Source organism: Camelina sativa, chromosome 13 (assembly GCF_030686135.1).
Source record: "Camelina sativa cultivar CO46 ecotype springtype chromosome 13, ASM3068613v1".
Lineage (NCBI taxonomy): Eukaryota > Viridiplantae > Streptophyta > Magnoliopsida > Brassicales > Brassicaceae > Camelina > Camelina sativa.
Window position 1 is genome coordinate 1,188,051 of NC_141892.1, and position 18,555 is coordinate 1,206,605.

Sequence of the window (18,555 nt, forward strand, 5' to 3'; positions counted from 1 at the left end):
AAAAAAAAAAGAAGTCTTTCATCTAAATCTTGAAATGTCTTATCTGATGAAACTCTTCCTCTTGCTCTCTCTCTCTTCTTTGGTACTTTACCGTCGTCTCATAGCGCGCTTATATATCACTGGCGGAATTCTATAATATATATGGCCCAATTTGAATTTTGTGTGTGTTTTTTTTTTTTTTTGTAGTAGGAATCAATGGAGTATTGGATTCAAATCAGCCTTCCCAATCCAAAAAAGATCCGAAGCTTTTTATATTCGGAAATTCTTACGTTGATACGGGAAACATGCAGCCCAATGCACCCTCTTGGAAATCCCCTTATGGTATCACTTACCCCGGTAAACCTTCCGGCCGTTATTCTGATGGCCTCATCGCCACCGATTTTCTAGGTTATATACTCTCACACTCTCTGTCTCACTCTAGCTACATCCTAAATATGAACGTATGATTATATGAATGTTAATAAACATCACTAATTGACTTATGAACTTTACATAAATTTCCTTTCCACTATAGTCTTTTCTGTATATGCTGCTTTCTCAAATTCATTAACATATAATTGTTTATTGAAATAGACGTCAAAACAAATAAAATAACAAGTGTGTTCGTCCGTGCAGCGAAACAGTTGGGAGCAAAATTACCGTACCTCTGGAGAACTCACGGAAAAAAATAAAATAAAACTAAATAGAGGAATGAATTTTGCCTTCGGAGGGGCTGAAGTGTTCGACTCTCCGGTTGATCGATCGCCCAACATCTCTACTCAGGTAGGTTTCTTGGTTAACCTTGCCCTCGCCCGTCGTGTCTACACTATCGACGGTGACCTTGCTTCCTCCTACGCTCTCCTCAGCTACTCCGGTAGCGACTACTATGGTTTCATCGACCAAAACCCCAATATGGCTGTAAGAAAAACATTCATATTTCCTTGGACGTACGACGTTAGTTAGTGCAATTTTGATTGTTTCAAACGTTAATTCTCTGAGTTTATATGTGAAAAATTGAAAATGTAAATATAGACCATTTTGTTTGTTTTATAAAAAAAAAAAAAAAAAAAAAAAAAAAAAAAAAAAAAAAAAAAAAATCCAAGATAGACTAAAATTATTTGATTTTGCATGCAGGCCTACCCGGCATTTGTAGAGTTCATTGTGGAAGATATACAGTATAGTCTAGGGATAATGAACGGACTAAAATTTAAGAATATACAGTATAGTCTAGGGATAATGAACGGACTAAAATTTAAGAATATAGGAGTTACGTCGCTGCATCCGCTGGGATGCCTCCCACGTGTCACCGTTGCATCCTCATTTCGGAGTTGCAACGAGTCATATAACGATTTGGTGAGACTCCACAACGAGTCGTTGAAGAAAGTTGTGGCCAAGCTTAACAAAGAGGACAAGTTTAGGACCAAAGGGGACCGTTTCGTCATCGTTGATCTTCACAAAGCCTTCATGGTCGTCTTGGAGAAAAAAGGTAATTAACACAAGTTACTCGTTATTTTATCTTTAATGTTAATTAAAACTTTAGTTAAAAGTTTTTTTTGGTGTTGTTGGTTTGTGGATATCAAGGGAGCAATAAGTTTAAAACCCCGCTGAAACCATGTTGCGAAGGCGATTGTGCACGTGTGGATATGAAGGGTGCGAAGAAGTATACCTTATGTAATGATCCTAAGTCTGCTTTCTTCTGGGATGAAATTAACCCAACTCAAGAAGGATGGAGATCAATTTACTCGGTATTAGGCAAATCTCTAACCGAGTCTTTGACCAAAGGGTAAAATTACCTTTTTGGCATCTAAGACCCCAGTTTCTGTTGGATATTTACTTTCACCTTTGTTTTTCAATTTCTTGAAATCGAATTCCATTTATGGTTTTAACTCGGTTAAAGTAATGTGGGGGGGGGGGGGGCAAACAAAATTATCTTCTAAATGTAGAGTTGCTCAATTTTTATGTAGTATGCATGGCCGTCTTTTATCATGTGCAAATGGCGAAATCGAACATAATTAATTTTGATTCACAAATCTCTGTTTAATTAAAAATATAAATATAAATTAGGGTATATTCCACAAATACAAGATAAGAAACTACATTTTAAAGTTTAAAACAAAGATGATCTTAAAAAATGATATTATCCTAATACATTTATGTTTCATATCTTTATATGCTCTTCAAAAGATATTATCCTAATATAATTATTTACATCTTATATTAAGATATATATTATAATTTTTTTAATATTTTTACAAAAAAATAATTATGTAATCAACATTTATTGTTTTTTTCTAAATAGATAGTCACAATGCTATTGTGATTATTTATTTAATATGATCCTTTCCAATAACAGAAAATATGTAATAGTACATAATACAACGATAAATAAATTATACTTTAAAGATATTTTAGAACCATTTATACTGCAATCTTGGCGGTTTTACCACTTATACTCTAATTTTGGCACGCCTTTACCATGTGTAAAGTAAATTCCATCTTCTCTAACATCCCAAAAATTTGTTTTACCATGATCAACTGCGCCAGTAGGAGTTTGATATGCCCTAATACTTACAAATTTTAAGTTCGCCTCCCTTAAATCATAATTCATTTTGTTTGTGGTAAAAAATTCATCATGAAAACTATAATTGTAGATTTGTCCACGGTCTAAAAAAACTGTGAATAGTTGCTTGTTGTTCAATTTACAAAAGATATTGATTTGTTTTCCTGAACTAACTGAATTCTTAAATTGTACTAAATTTTTCCCAAACAGTTTTGCATTACCCATCCCGACATACAAAACCATGACACAAAACAAATAAGAGAGGTGATTCATTTTTTCAACTAATTGTTGTGTTTGTTTAGTAGGGGTAATATGTATATAAAATATAGAATATTTTAACTTATACCTAGGTGTTGAGATGTATGTATATATAAATATATTTTGAAAGAAAAATTATATATAAATATAATAAATGTATTATGCAAAATTTAATAAATGTACTAAAACTTGAAAGAAATTAATACAAAATCCCATTTTAACTTAACTTTTTTGCTTTTTTTTCTTAGATATTTTACCAACAAAATATTGATAAAACTAAAACTTAATAATTGATTAGATTTACACTAAAAATTGTAAGAAATTAATACGAAGACCCATCTTATTTTTATTTTTTTAGCTTGAAAAAGAATCATTAAAAATAGGGTTAAACTTTCTAATAATTGGGCAAATATCATTTCTGAAATCTAGTTTTTATCTTTAGCTATTAAAAGCTTCCTTTTTAATAAATTTGTTGGAGTTTTGTTACAATCATTTATTATGAGATTAATTTATATTTTATACAAAGGATATGATGTCAAAGTTTTTCTTAACAAGACAGTATAAAAAGCGTTTGCTCAAAATCTTTCAATTGTTTGATGGAACAGTTCCTCTCCCTATCCATCTCTCTTCTATCCTATTTGGTAATTTACAATCATATTATATATATATAAAAAAAGATTTGAACAATATAATTTGAAAGAATTTTACCAAAGAAATATTTCTAGTCAACACAGACGAACACTTGATATAGAGATTAGTAATAATACATCCGAATTATGCCCCATGCGGTCACTGTGCATGTGAGTATGCATGTGTTATATATTTTCTAACGCATACGGTTACTGGTTACACTAGTAATCCTCAAATTGCGCTTCTTTAAACCCATCTACTCCACATACTCACTCTCGATTTCCGCTCCATTTTATTTGTCAACCTTTTAAATTTTCATTTATTTGTGTCCTTCGTAAAACACACACGCCAAAATCGTATCCTTCTTTAAAGGTTACTAGCTCTTAAGACTCTAAACAAAGCCCGATTAGAAAGAAGTTAAGAAAAAGGAATGAATTTTGCGTTCGGGGCTTCCAAACCCCTCTCCGCATAGTCCATTCCCCAATATAACTGCTCAGGTTAATTTATTGGTAGACATCGTCCTCGCCGGCCGTGTCGAAGGAGACATTACTCCCACCGACGTCTCTCTCATCAGCTACGCCGGAGGCGACTATATTTATTTCATTGACGAAAATCGCCCTGCCGCTGTGAGAATAACATTCATCTTTTTTTAGATGTCAAGGCTAATTACGTAATCAATTGTTCATATTCCTCTGCTTTTATATCGGCAAGGGTCTGGTTAAATCCAATTGGTTCATTAACATCGGTTTACACGTGGTTAAATTGAAGCATTAAAACGTTAATAATCTTCTCATTAAATCTTGCATGCAGGGAATGAAAGCATTAGTAGAGGAAGTCGTGGATCATTTACACGTTAATATGATAGTTTTGAGTGGGCTTCTGTTTAAGAAGGTAGCAGTAACATCGCTGCAGCCAATCGGATGCCTCCCTACTTATACCTCTGCATCATCGTTCAAGAGTTGCAACGAGTCACAAAGCGCATTGGTGGAACTCCACAATAAATTGTTGAGACAAGTCGTGGCCAAGCTCAACGAGCAGTCTAGGGTTATGAAGAAGGGGCAGCATTTCTTTATCATTGATATTCATCACGCCTTCATGACCGTTCTGAAGAACAAAGGTGAGAATCCACGTAATAAGGGTTTCACGTTTGATCTTCAATATCAAAACCTAGACTTATAGATTGTTTTGTGAAAATTCAGGGAGCAAAAGATTTAAAACCCCTTGATGAAGTCATGTTGCGAAGGTTTTTGTGGGCGATCGATGGACGGTGAAAAGTTGTATACCTTATGTGATGATCCTAAGTCTTTTTTCTTTTGGGATGAAGTTCACCCTACTCAAGAAGGATAGAGATCGATTTATTCGGTACTAGGGAACCCATTAACCGAGTCTAAGACCAAACCGTAAAACCACTTGTTGGTATTTAAAACCCGGATTTGTTCTTATGAAGAATACTTATAAAGAATGAAAAATAGTTGGTTTGTCCACGACTAAATAAAGGATGATTAGATCGTCTTCGTTCGAGGAACAAAAAAAATCATGACAAACTGTTTTTATGGACAAAGAGAGTTTTTCACTTTTTTTTTTCTCTCCACGTAAACAATAAATATGATTGCAATCTTTCATTCAATAACAGAATAAAGGAAATTGCAGCTAAAACAAAGATGAAATGAAAGATTTTTGTATCCACCTATACTCTAATCTTGGTATTTCTTTACCATGTGTAAAGTAAACTCCATCTTCTCTAACATCCCAAAAATTTTGCTTACCATGATCAAATGCACCATTAGCACCTTCGTATGCCCTAAACGAAACATTTCCAAGTAGCCCTTGCGTTAACTGACAAGCCATTTTGTTTCTGAGAACAAACATACCATGAAACTTATAATCGTAGGTTTGTCCAGGATCCATAAAAGGTTGAAATGGTTGTTTTGTGTTTAAAGTACAAGAGATTTGGATTTGTTTTCCAGGACTAAGAGAGTTCCTAAACTGGACCAAATTTTTTGAAAACAGTTTCGCATCACTCAACCCAACCCATAATACCATGACAAACAAAAAGCACGATAAGCCATTCATCATTGTGATTAATAAATTTTTGGGGTTTTTGAAAGGGTTGATAGGTTTTATATGAGAAAAAATATTCTAACTTATAAGAATGTGTAGGTGGTAATGTATTCTAAATCTAGAGAATAATATTGGTGAATGAACTGGTAGTGGTCAATTCAAGAGTATGCAAAATCTTCTAGGATTGTATTCTAAATCTGAAGAATGGTGGTGAGCTGGTGATGATTAAAATAACTTTTGGTTTATCATTTGATTATGGAGGTCTCAAAGAAATTGTTGTCTTATCTAAATTAGATATGACCTTATAAATTAAAATTTTACTAAAAATTGTGATAAATTAATAAGACTTCCAAATCTTTCTAATGAAAATTCTTCCTTCTTTTTTGTTACTTGGAAAAAACTGATTTTCTTATTTACCAAAAAAGGGAGATACGATTTGAAAGTCATAATGGTTCATCAGATAAATTACTTAAACGTTAGTTTTGTCTTAAAAAAAAAAAGATTAACTAGGTTTTTTTTTCAGGTATAAATTGTTTATTTACTACTGTGAAATTGTGAAGTTAACTAGCTTTATTAGGCGATTAAACTTTATTGGGTATAATTAAGTTTATGATGTATAAACTTATTTTCGTCCTTGACAAATAGAGAAGCTTTTGCCCCAAATCTTGCAATACATATTGATTAAACCCTTCAATTCCTTTCGCTCTTAATTTTCTTTTCTCTCCTCTTTGGTAACTTCTATATATATAATCATCATTAGCTATTCCAGAAGCTTCTCACCGCCGGCAACATTTACTCTCCCTCTAACCTTAATTCTTCTATCGCTCTCGTCAGCGTTGCCGGCAATGACTATTTCTATATAACGGCTCCTTCGCAGTAAAATACATTACAGATTTTCAAATTTGATCCTTTAAAAACTGTAGTTATTTTAAGGGTTTTGTGTGATTGGTTTTTGTTAAAATTGTAGGGAGCACCAAATTTGAAACCCCGTTGAAGCCGTGTTGCGAAGGTGATTGTGGGCATGTGGACGAGAAGAATGTCAAGAAGTATACTCTTATGTAAAGATCCTAAGTCTGATTTCTTATGAGATAAACCTTCACCCTAGCCAAGAAGGATGGAGATCGATCGGTTTACTCAGTGTTAGGCAAACCTCTAACCGAGTTTTTGACCAAAGTGTAAATCACTTCTCGTTATCTAAAACCCCAACAATGTATTGGCAATACAAAGATACTGTACATATGTATTTGATTCGAATTCAATTATTTATCGAATTTATCTTTTATTTGAAGCGTTTTTAAGAAAATAAGTTAAATGGACTTTATAGTTCGATTCATATTTGGTTTTTACTTCTTTTTATATCGAGTTTTTACTTTGAAGAGCTCGAAAAGCAAGAGAGGATGCTGGTTTACAAATTAGAATAGTGTCTCTACTGATAATTACAATATATTTTCTTTAAATTTTCATATAGGGCGGCTGGGCTGGACATCTAAACCCTCACGTGTGTTAAATAAATATGATGTATCCATTTTTTCAGGGAGTTTTGCCTGGAATATTTTAAGCCTATTTGATTAAATACACTATGTTAGTGGGATTAGGTAAATATGTATATGATTGGTTGTTATTATAAAAATCAAAACCCACTGGGGTAATAATACAGAAAACATACGAGGAATTAATAAACACGTTCGCTGTTGTTGGGACAATAAATCAACACACACACAAAAAAAAAAAAAATAAATAAAGATAGTTAATAATCAAGGACGACGGTATGCGAATATTCCACTGGCGAGGATAAACAAAAGTCTTGTTTCTACTTTTACGGTACGCGTCCACGTTTTGGTCTTGTTCTTCAACATAAAAACATATGGAAAATAAATATAAAGCTTACGGAAGTCTTTGTTCAAAAAAAAAAAAAAAAAAAAAAAAGCTTACGGAAGTAAGAACTATAATTTCAGCCTACAAATTTGAAGGCGTACCGTGTGATGATGAAAAATAGTATAAGTTACGATAGTCTTCCTGCTTCAAACAAATAAATTTGATAGATTGGGTGACGTTGACATCATACTAAAACTGTAGTATAAAATTTCAAAATGAACGTCGAAAACTAAGAAATAAAAAATTGAATTGGAAGTTTCACAAATTTAAGGATTAAACTATGATCTATAATTTTATTATTATTAAAAATTGAAAGTCAATTCAATAAAGCATATTTTTGAAATATATATATATATATATATAATTTTAATGTTTTAAAAGTATATCACTAAAATGCCAAATATATTATTTTTTTAAAAAGAATTTAACGTCCCGTCAGTTTCGGCAAAAAAAATATATTGCAATGTACACCAATTTTTAAAAAAATCTCCACAAACAACTCTATACCAACTGTTTTTTTGGACAAAAACTCTATACCAGCTAAGGCCATTTGTATCTCTTATCCTAATTGTAATAGTAATCACACTCAGAAATTAAACAAAGATAATTAAGAAACTCAACAAAAAGCAATTTTTTTTTTTTTTTTCTCAAACAAGACCTTGTTATATTAATTAAGAAACTCAAATGGTTCAAAACAAAATTGAATAAAACACGACTTTTGTTTTTGTTTTCAAGAACGAATAAAACACAAAGACTAAAGATACAAAAGTTTCACAATCAACTCTTAATGGTTACTACTATATAAAGCCACAAAGAACATTAGTGAGAACACGATTCAATTTCAATTCTCTCTTTTAAAAACCCATCTTCTCTCTTCCACTTACTCTCTCTCTCTCTCTCCCTTCGCCTTTCCTTTTTGGTCGTTAAAAGAGAACTCTTTGCTCTGAATCTTGAAAAATGGATCCTTTGTTCAAACTCTTCTTCTCTCTCTTCCTCTTTCTATTAACTTCGCTCCTATTCGGTAATATAACTTACGTTTCATCTTATAGCTCTCATCACAACAAATTTCTTGGAACCATTTTTTTTAATTTTTGATTTAATTAAGCAGGAGAAATCAATGGAGTTGAGGGTTCCAATCAAAATCATCACTTGTATGCATTTAGACCAACGAAGCTGTTTGTGTTCGGAGATTCTTATGCCGATACCGGAAACATTAAGAAGTCTCTCGCTAGTTCTTGGAAATTCCCTTACGGTATCACTTTCCCCGGAAAACCCGCCGGTCGTTTCTCCGACGGCCGCGTTGCCACCGATTTTTTAGGTAACGACTCCTCGTCAAAAACTTTAACTTATATCATCCTTATGCTATATGAAATATTATGAATCTTGGTTTTATAATTATTTCAATTAAATTCCTAATCAAATTTGTTGACAAAAATTAACAGTCCTAATCAATTTTATTAACCAACCAACACTAAAAGTCTCCTGCTGTAATAGTGTAATTACGTACTTGACATACTTTAGTGTTAGCCTTTTAGGATATACATACAATATGTGGAAATGGGTAAGTAAATGATTGATAAGTGTTTAAGTACCTAACTAATCGATGTTTTAGCTTCGTTTAAAATTATAACAGTATAGATGTGTGAAAATGATGAGACGTAAATCGTAATATTTAAATAAGGTACAAAAAACAATGATGGAAGGAGTGGTCTAGTGTTAATCCAGTGCGCGACTCACTTTTGCTTTCTTTCTTCTCGCCATCTTCTTGTTGTACTTTGCTTTTTATTAAAGCTTTTTTTTTTTTACTTTCTTTTTCTGTTTATTAATCTTAAAAACTATTTATATTCTCCTTTTCCCCTTGTAACATGTTTTTATATTTATATAATCATATATATTCCTTAGTATGTGTTTGTGTCTCTATGCACATACATTAATTGAGAAATTTAGGAGTCATTTCTTTATCTTGTGTTTTTTTTTTCTTTATCTTGTGTTAGTTACAGTAATTGGTTTACCTTCGTGGCCGGTTGGGGATGTTGAATCTTTTATTTGTTCTCGTATTTATTTCAATATTTGGTTAGTAAAGGGAGATTTAGTTCGAACATTTACCAGTTGTTGTACTATATATAAAATTATTAATAACTATTCATTGTAACACACGCATCATGTAAATATTAAGAACTATACGTTGGAAGGATTAAATAAAAGTATAAACTTGATAGTATAAGATAAATGTATTATTATGGAAAGAAACATACCGATACTCATACTCTGCTTCTTTACGTATACGTTGTCAATTGTCATCATTTTAAAACCATAATGAATCTTAACGAAAAAAAATTACTTTTTTTTTAATACAAGTTTAACACGTTAGTAAAGGTCACAGCAACATGTATCTTTTCTGGTATGCTATAACACCTAACACGTATCAAAATATATTTTTTCATGCATTGTATTCGGTGCTATCAAATTATTTTGTTCTCTACTTGTCTTTTATATATATCTTCGTCATAAAGGTTAAAATTTTCTATTTTTATTATTATGTTTGTTATACTCTCATGAATCATGATAGCGCACCACTTAGCATCAACAAAGCAACACACTTCAAGCTTTTCTTTTTCTCATCTCTTTTATTATCATATAAAAAGACTATAAAGCTAAACACCAACATATGCGCTGTCAAAGTACCATACATTATATAGTTTAATGAACAATATTTCAGAAAAAGTCTTATGTCAATAGTCTTTCTATATAAACTTCTTAGGATGAAAACTTAATTATAAAATTTGCATATCGTCAACGATGATGTGCATCACGTTTTGGTTTTCGAGATACTTGTAAAATAAAAAAGATTTTTAAAAGACTCAGATTGCAAATTTAAATCAATTTATAATCTAAGAACTGGCGTATTCTTATCAGTTATTCCATTGTTTCTTATTAATTAATAACCGAGTCGGATATGAGTATATATGATTAATGAGGTTGTGACTTGTGAAGTCAAATAGTCATCGTTAATTTAAGGGTAATTATTACTGTATAAAACAACTAATAAACATGGATTATTCATATTCAGCTTAAGTTTAAATTAAATGGAAAATATCAATTTTTTTTTCCTTTTTTTTTTCTGTAGCAAAATTCGTGGGTATAAAGTCACCAATCCCATACTTCTGGAAAGATTACGCGGGAAAGAAACGTTTACAGTACGGTATGAATTTTGCGTACGGAGGAACCGGAGTGTTTAACACTCGGACTCCATTGCCAAACATGACCACTCAGATCGATATCTTCCAGAACCTTCTTACCACCGGCGACATCTACTATCCTTCCGAGCTTACTTCCTCTTTTGCTCTCGTCAGTGTCGCCGGCAACGACTACTCCAACTTCATCGCCCTAAACCGCCCTGCCTCTGTAAGATCATTAAAACATTTCGTATATTGTTTTCATTTATCTTATCGTTTACATGTATATATTCATTATTTTTACATTCGTTACATCTTACAGGAATTCCCAGCATTCATAAAGCAAGTTGTGGATCAAACAGAGGTGAATTTGAGGAGGATCCACGCTTTGGGAGTGAAAAAGATAGCAGTACCATCGCTGCAGCCGCTTGGTTGTCTCCCTCCCTTCACCGTCTTATCCTCGTTCCAGCGTTGTAACGAGACACAAAACGCTTTAGTCAACCTCCACAACAACTTACTGCAACAAGTTGTGGCAAAGCTTAATAGCGAGACCAAGCAGTCGAATTTCATTATTCTTGATCTCTACAATGCTTTCTTGACTGTGTTCAAGAACAAAGGAGCTAATCCAGGTACATTGCAAGTTTTGTTTTCTTGCATTTTTTTAGTCCTTTAAACAACCTTTTCTTGAAAGTCTTATCGGTTATGTGGAAAATGTTAGGGAGTACGAGGTTTGAGAGTCCGTTGAAGCCGTGTTGCGTAGGTGTGAGTCGTGAGTATAACTGTGGAAGCGTGGATGAGAAGGGAGTGAAGAAGTACATGGTATGTGATAATCCTAAATCTGCTTTCTTTTGGGATGGACTTCACCCTACTGAAGAAGGATGGAGATCGGTTTACTCGGTTTTACGCGAAAGTCTTACGGCGTCTTTGATTAAAGCGTGAGAAACAAAACAAACATAAACACACTTTTTCTCTTAGGTTTCTTCTTATGGAGCTCAATGTTTTAGCTCTCTGTTTCTGGTTTTTCAGTATCTCTTCATTCATTTTGTGTTTGTGTGTGTTAAAGATTGTGTGACTAATAAAATCTCTAAACTTGTTCATTTCTATTACTCATTCACATCCTAATTAAGTGTAACTAATATACCGAAAAAAAAGGTGGAACAAGATCCTAATAACAAGCCAAAGGACTCTCAGTCTTATTATGCTAATTACTTAGCCTAAGAAAACAGTTTAAAAGATTAGTGGCTGTTAAGTATTGTTCTCTTTGATTTATTAACGTTATAGAGTGTAGACCTTCTTATTTAGCCAAAAGCAAATCTCAGTTTTAAAATCTAAAAAATATGGTTTCGGATCAGCATTTACGGTTGTTTATACTCTGTTTTTGCCTTGTTAACACCGCGTTTATATCAGCCACTGAAGATGAAAACAACGAGAGAAAGGTAATAATGTAAGAGTGAAGAGTTTTGTGTTCATGTGTTCTGTGATGAGCCGATCAATGGTTTTAAATTACTAAATCACTCATGAGTTTGTTCTGTTTTCTCTGTCTTTATAGCCTTACATTGTGTACATGGGAGAAGCAACTGAGAATTCTCATGTTGAAGCCGCACAACACCATCACAATCTTCTATTGACAGTGATCGGAGAGTAAGAACCAGCTCTTACTCATAAAATAGCCATTGATTTATCCGGATTTTTTATTCAAAGTTGTATACTTTTTTGCAGCGAGAGCAAAACACGAGAAGTTAAGATATATAGCTATGGGAAGAACATTAATGGATTCGTGGCAAGGCTTTACCCTCATGAAGCAGAGAAGCTATCACGTAAATAACAAACCTGTAAAATAAAATTGTGTGTTTAAACTTGATGTGATTAGTGATTGTTCTTTTCTTGATTTGTTTATTTGCAGGCGTAGATGGAGTTGTATCGGTTTTCAAGAACACTCAAAGACAGCTTCACACGACAAGATCATGGGACTTTCTAGGGTTTGTTGAGTCTAAATACAAAAGAAGTGTAGCAATAGAGAGTAATATCATTGTGGGAGTTCTTGACACAGGTAAGTTAACTGAGAACTCCAATCTGAAGATATCGGTAAAACAGGATTTATAATATCTTTTGTTCTTGTGATAAGGGATCGATGTAGACTCACCAAGCTTTGATGACAAAGGAGTTGGCCCTCCTCCAGCTAAATGGAAAGGAAAATGTGTAACCGGAAACAACTTCACTCGTTGCAATAAGTACAAATGCTCTGTTTTTCCATCATCCTCTGTTTCTGCAACCTCTCTTTTTCTTTTCCTTAATTTGGGTTTTGGTTTACAGTAAAGTGATAGGCGCAAAGTACTTCCACCTTGATCAAGAGGGACTTCCTGATGGCAAGGGAGACTCTCCCGCGGATTACGACGGTCATGGAACTCACACATCTTCCACAATTGCTGGCGTTTCAGTCTCCAGCGCTAGTCTCTTCGGAATTGCTAATGGAACGGCTCGTGGAGGTGTTCCTTCAGCTCGAATAGCCACTTATAAGGTTTGTTCTTTTGCGGTTCAATCGTTGCTCTGTTTTCTTGGAATAGAAGGAATATCTAAAGACACGTTATGCTCTGTTTCAAATTAAGGTGTGCTGGGAATCAGGATGTACAGACATGGACATGTTGGCGGCATTCGACGAAGCTATTTCTGATGGGGTTGATGTAATATCGATTTCAATCGGAGGAGCCTCGCTTCCGTTTTTCCAAGATCCAATTGCCATTGGAGCGTTTCATGCTATGAAAAGAGGGATCTTGACAATGTGTTCTGCAGGCAATAACGGGCCAGGTCTCTTCACAGTTTCCAACCTTGCTCCGTGGGTAATGACTGTCGCTGCCAACTCACTCGATCGGAAGTTTGAAACTGTTGTCAAACTCGGCAATGGCCTCACCGCATCTGTAAGTATATCTCTTTCAAGAACTGAAGTATCATCTTAATCTTTGCTTGTATGGCGAGTAAGGTAAGAGTTCAAGATCTCTTTTGCAGGGAATCTCGTTAAATGGATTCTCTCCAAGAAAGACAATGTATCCATTAACAAGCGGTTCGCTTGCGTCTAACTTATCTGCAGGAGGCTATGGAGAGCCTAGGTAATCAATCTCAATAACAGAACAAAAGCCTAAATCTTTCTCAGATTTTTACAGTCTTGATCGTCATAAAACGGTTGTGAGTTTATATACAGTACATGTGAGTCCGGGACATTAGGGGAGGATAAAGTGATGGGGAAGGTAGTTTACTGTGAAGCAGGACGTGAAGAAGGAGGCAGTGGAGGTCATGGTCAAGACCATGTAGTGAGAAGCTTAAAAGGAGCTGGTGTGATCGTTCAACTTCTAGAACCGAGTGATATGGCGACTTCAACTCTCATTGCTGGCTCTTATGTCTTCTTTGAAGACGGTACAAAGATCTCTGAATACATCAACTCCACCAAGTAATCAGTCAATCTTATCTCTCAATGTCTCTCTTCTTATTTCTGTCTCTCGTTGGTGTTGTTCCTCACACATTCAAACTTATCAGAAATCCTCAAGCAGTTATCTTCAAGACAAAAACAACCAAAATGGTAGCTCCTTCAATTGCTTCTTTCTCAGCAAGAGGACCTCAACGAATCAGCCCCAACATTCTCAAGGTTTTCTCTTCACCCTTTCTATCTCATCTGTTCTCAAAGGTTCCTCCAAGTGATTTCAATTGATCCCGGTTTTGTCGACAGCCTGACATTTCAGCGCCGGGACTAAACATTCTCGCGGCATACTCGAAGCTAGCATCTGTAACCGGTTATTCAGACGACAATAGAAAAACACTTTTCACCATAATGTCAGGAACATCAATGGCTTGTCCTCACGCAGCAGCTGCAGCAGCTTATGTCAAATCATTTCATCCTGATTGGTCTCCAGCCGCAATCAAATCCGCCCTTATGACTACAGGTAACAATACCACCTATACTATCAAACAAAACTTCAAAATCTTCTTCAAGTAACATAAAGTTCCAATCTTTACACTCCTCACAACTAACAGAAAGTTCCAACCTTTACACTCGTTACAGCTACTCCAATGAGGATCAAAGGAGACGAAGCAGAATTAAGTTACGGGTCGGGTCAAATAAACCCGAGAAGAGCGATTCACCCGGGGTTAGTCTACGAGATCACTGAGGACGCATACCTAAGATTCCTCTGTAAAGAAGGGTATAACAGCACAAGCATCGGACTTTTAATCCGCAATAACAAGAACAACACGACGAAGACGGAATACAGATGCGAGAATTACAAACGAGGGTTAGGATCCGACGGGTTAAATTACCCGTCAATGCACAAGCAAGTGAGTTCCACGGATACGAAAGTATCAGAGGTTTTTTACAGATCAGTGACGAACGTCGGATACGGACCATCGAACTACGTGGCTAAGGTTTGGGCACCGAAAGGTTTGAGAGTTGAGGTTGTGCCTAAGGCTATGAGTTTCGAGAGGCCTGGAGAGAAGAATAATTTTAAGGTTATGATTGATGGAGTTTGGGATGAGACGATGAGAGGGATTGTGTCTGCTTCTGTGGAATGGGATGATTCGAGAGGGCATCTTGTGAGAAGTCCAATTCTGTTGTTTCGATCAGGTAACAATTACAATTAAGAAAGACAAGACCCTTTTTTTTAGATCATTGTTTGTCTTTTACATTGTTAGTGTTAATTCTTTTAAAGTCTAGTGTTGTTGAAACTTGAACTAAATAGGTAATAATTTTTGGGAGAATAATAGTAACAACTGTATATATATGTTTATGGACAAATCAAGAAACATGCACTGACTAGGTAAATAAGTTTGATGACCAATCTGAAGTGTTTTCAACAAGTTTGATGGACCAAACAATGTGAAGAAAGAAAAGATTGGAGAAGTGAATTGAATGACTTACAATTTTATTCCTGAACCAAACAATGTGAAGAAAGCGAGCCAAGCCAATAACAAATAATGTCCCACTCTGTTATCATAATAGCTTAAATGACATGAAGACACTCAAACTCAAAGCCTTCACACTAGCTTAATTGTTTTATATCTTGGTGGCGAAAGAAAGGCCTTCCTTAGCCAACACATCAAGGCTTTCAACTGAAGGTTGTGCTCGTGCAACCTTAGCAATTGCCTGGTTCTCTTCAGGAGTTCCACCTTCTACAAATGCTCCAACCACTTTCCCTTCTTTAATCCAGTAGCTCCCGAATTTTGGCTTAGGCGATTTCGGGTCATTGTCTCCAAACATTACGGTTTCTCCAACGTTGTCACCGTAGAATTGCCATGAGAGATCAAAGGCTCGAGAGTAGAAGTATGGAAGATAGTCATATTCCGGGATCGAGTTCCCTTCTTCTGCAGCCTTTATTGCCTACAAAATCATACAAGTCGATTCAATACAACTCACTCATATTATACTTAAAGACTGGAAGGAGAAGCTTTTTGTTATCACTACCTTAACGGCTTGTTCAGCGGATTTGCGAGCATGGTCAACGTGTTCAACGCGTCTCATATCGTTGTAGAGTTTCATTGGGAAGGTGGCTACATCACCAATGGCGTATACATCTGGGACACTTGTTTTGAAAAACGCATCAGTCTGCAATCAAAGATGAGTTACAATAATTATATACTTCAGATGCTATATATCAATATATCATGATACTGCAGAATAATGGAGAATGTAAATCACAAACCTTCAAACCACCCTTCTCCTCTTCAACTTGACCTTTAAAGAGTGATATAATCGGTCTACCACCGACACCAACGATCACGATATCAGCTTCTAATGTTCTTCCGTCCTTCAGTTTCACCTCAGTGACCTGCATCATTAATACAATAGAGTGATATTGTTAGAAACAGTCAAGAGATAAAACTATTGCTTGTCAAGTTTGAATAGTGATGTTAGTAGCTAACCTCTCCATTTGAGTTGGTACTGAAACCAGATGCAACAGTGCCTTTGACAATGTTGATTCCTTTGTTGGCGTAGTAACCCTCGTAGAAGGAAGCAATGCCAGCGGTGAAAAGCCGAGGCACTTTTATTCAAAGACAAAACAAAAAGGAAAGATGCTAAGCAAAGAAAGAGCGATGAGAATTGTATGTTAATGGTTTGGCTTAAAATGAATTCACTTACTGCACCAAGGTTCTGGATAAACCATGGTAACGTCGAGGTTGTTAGCCTTCAGAGCAGCACTGAGTTCAAGACCAATGTAACCACCACCAACAACCACAGCGTTTCCTTTTTCCTTAACTTCCATTGCATAAGCAAGGTGATCAGCATCTTCGAGTTCTCTCAGGTAAAAAATATTCTTAGCATCTGCACCTGGGACGCCAAAATCTGACAACCTTATGACCTGCACAATTAAACAAATTCCTTATAACAAGATTCAAGAAAAGAGGACTTGGATGGAACATTCCAAAGTAAGAGGAAAAGGAGAGTTTTTTGTGCTCACAGAAGAACCAGTTGCAGCTAGCAAAGTTTGGTACTTGAAGACTTGTCCAGTACCACTAACAAGAGTCTTTGCAGCAAGATCCGCTTTGACAATCTCTGTTCCCAAAATCAGCTCAATACCTGCAAAAACATGATGAGCACGTAGAATATTACACATAAGAGTAAAGACAGAGATTGTGTAATCAAAAGCACACTCCTACCTTTCTCTTTGTACCACATAGGGAACTGTCTCTCTCCTCCACTTCCAGCACAGACATAGAAACCAGGAAGTGTAGCTTTATCTGTGTACCATGAAAACAATAATCTAATTAAAAAAACCAAGCACATACTAAAACTAAAACTCAATTGATGTAAATCAACAAAGATGTAGAAACGAATATTAACTGTCGAGGTGAATATATCCTTTGCTAAGTGCAGGACGCTCATAAGGAGGCACCTGTGTAACACAAAAAGCACACCAATATTATTAAATCACAAGAATCCTGAAGAAGCTAGCCTAAAATAAAGTTCTAAGTCCTAGGAAACGTACTTGTTCCTTGGAAATGATGGCAAGTTCACCAGGCTTAACACCTTGGTTAAAGAACTCTCTAGCCGCGTATCCCTGTGAATATCAAGAACACCCCCAAAACAACAACAAGAACAAAACTGAATTAAGTAAGACATAGTTCCTAGTTCTAGACTAGACTAGATCTAGAGACTAGAGATACAATCAGTGAAAACTTCCTCGAGTGATGAGGATTCCGAAAAGCGAACTATACAGTGGTAATGATTCGTAAGCGAAAAGATAAAGCACAATTTCCGATAAACTAAAGAACAGAGAGACTTACGGCGGCGACACCACCTCCGACGATCACATACTTGAAGCTCTTCTCTTCAGCCATTGACGCGATCGAATCGTCTCTTTTTTGGTTTTTAATTTAATTTCAGTTTTTGTCTTTTTAGCTTTCCTTTCTCGGATCGGAGGAACGTGATTGGTCAGGTGGGGGGCTTTTATAGACGGCTTTGTTCTGTCTAGAAGGAATCTTTACACGTGGCATATTTTAAGCCGTTAGATTATCCCGTTTCGTGGAGAAACCGAAATCGAAATCAAAATCTGCGTCTAATATTCTTTGGTCGATGATGTGAAATGGACAATTCATATTTAAATTCCAGTACGATCCGGCTTGTTGATACCTTTCATATTTGGAGATTATTATTATTATTATTTTTTTTAATTTACACAAAGCAAAGAGAAAGAAATCAAATCAATATTCTACTTTCTCAGCAGCCCACTAGTCAAATTGATGAATAAAGTAAAATATCTTTGAAGGAGTTGTTTGGTTGATTTTTTTTTATTTGAACCAATTTCATAATAACTTTGGATATAAAAGCTAACAACACAGTTAAAACAAGAAAACCCCCGATAGGACAAAAAGAATATGTAATATTGTAATCCACTAATCATTAAGTTTTGTTCAAAGAAACTATTAATAACCTTTAATTCTAAAACTACAACCAAACGGGCTTTAATTCCTTTTTGAATTGGATCGTTTAAGGCCCACTATGATGAGTCTATGAGAAAGGATCCTCAAAACTGC

General features: G+C 35.1%; 3 protein-coding genes and 2 pseudogenes across 5 annotated transcripts; 4 read left to right on the top strand and 1 right to left on the bottom strand.

Moving 5' to 3' along the window:
- Positions 1 to 173: 173 nt before the first annotated feature.
- Positions 174 to 1,861, top strand: LOC147929099 (GDSL esterase/lipase At5g03590-like; annotated as a pseudogene). The gene is made up of 4 exons (XR_015578825.1): positions 174 to 387; positions 616 to 897; positions 1,114 to 1,465; positions 1,561 to 1,861. The product of XR_015578825.1 is annotated as a GDSL esterase/lipase At5g03590-like (transcript).
- Positions 1,862 to 3,573: 1,712 nt separating this feature from the next.
- On the top strand, positions 3,574 to 5,049 carry LOC104737815 (GDSL esterase/lipase At5g03600-like; annotated as a pseudogene). Its single transcript, XR_015578558.1, has 4 exons — positions 3,574 to 3,601; positions 3,850 to 4,053; positions 4,238 to 4,544; positions 4,627 to 5,049. The product of XR_015578558.1 is annotated as a GDSL esterase/lipase At5g03600-like (transcript).
- Positions 5,050 to 8,136: 3,087 nt separating this feature from the next.
- LOC104734385 (GDSL esterase/lipase At5g03610) lies at positions 8,137 to 11,642 on the top strand. Its single transcript, XM_010453939.3, has 5 exons — positions 8,137 to 8,384; positions 8,472 to 8,681; positions 10,491 to 10,768; positions 10,862 to 11,168; positions 11,258 to 11,642. Exons 1-5 carry the CDS (start codon positions 8,321 to 8,323, stop codon positions 11,476 to 11,478), a joined length of 1,080 nt encoding a protein of 359 aa, XP_010452241.1. The 5' UTR covers positions 8,137 to 8,320; the 3' UTR covers positions 11,479 to 11,642.
- Positions 11,643 to 11,779: 137 nt separating this feature from the next.
- On the top strand, positions 11,780 to 15,279 carry LOC104737816 (subtilisin-like protease SBT4.15). Its single transcript, XM_087481572.1, has 12 exons — positions 11,780 to 11,975; positions 12,089 to 12,180; positions 12,259 to 12,356; positions 12,443 to 12,589; positions 12,665 to 12,770; positions 12,853 to 13,057; positions 13,146 to 13,454; positions 13,543 to 13,643; positions 13,736 to 13,981; positions 14,068 to 14,176; positions 14,258 to 14,471; positions 14,591 to 15,279. The coding sequence occupies exons 1-12, from the start codon at positions 11,877 to 11,879 to the stop codon at positions 15,163 to 15,165; spliced, it is 2,301 nt and encodes a 766-aa protein (XP_087337698.1). The 5' UTR covers positions 11,780 to 11,876; the 3' UTR covers positions 15,166 to 15,279.
- Positions 15,280 to 15,425: 146 nt separating this feature from the next.
- LOC104734386 (monodehydroascorbate reductase 2) lies at positions 15,426 to 18,315 on the bottom strand. Its single transcript, XM_010453940.3, has 10 exons — positions 17,806 to 18,315; positions 17,508 to 17,579; positions 17,363 to 17,414; positions 17,179 to 17,259; positions 16,980 to 17,098; positions 16,661 to 16,880; positions 16,444 to 16,562; positions 16,224 to 16,349; positions 15,986 to 16,126; positions 15,426 to 15,901 (listed from the first exon to the last, which is right to left on the bottom strand). The coding sequence occupies exons 1-10, from the start codon at positions 17,857 to 17,859 to the stop codon at positions 15,578 to 15,580; spliced, it is 1,308 nt and encodes a 435-aa protein (XP_010452242.1). The 5' UTR covers positions 17,860 to 18,315; the 3' UTR covers positions 15,426 to 15,577.
- Positions 18,316 to 18,555: the final 240 nt, after the last annotated feature.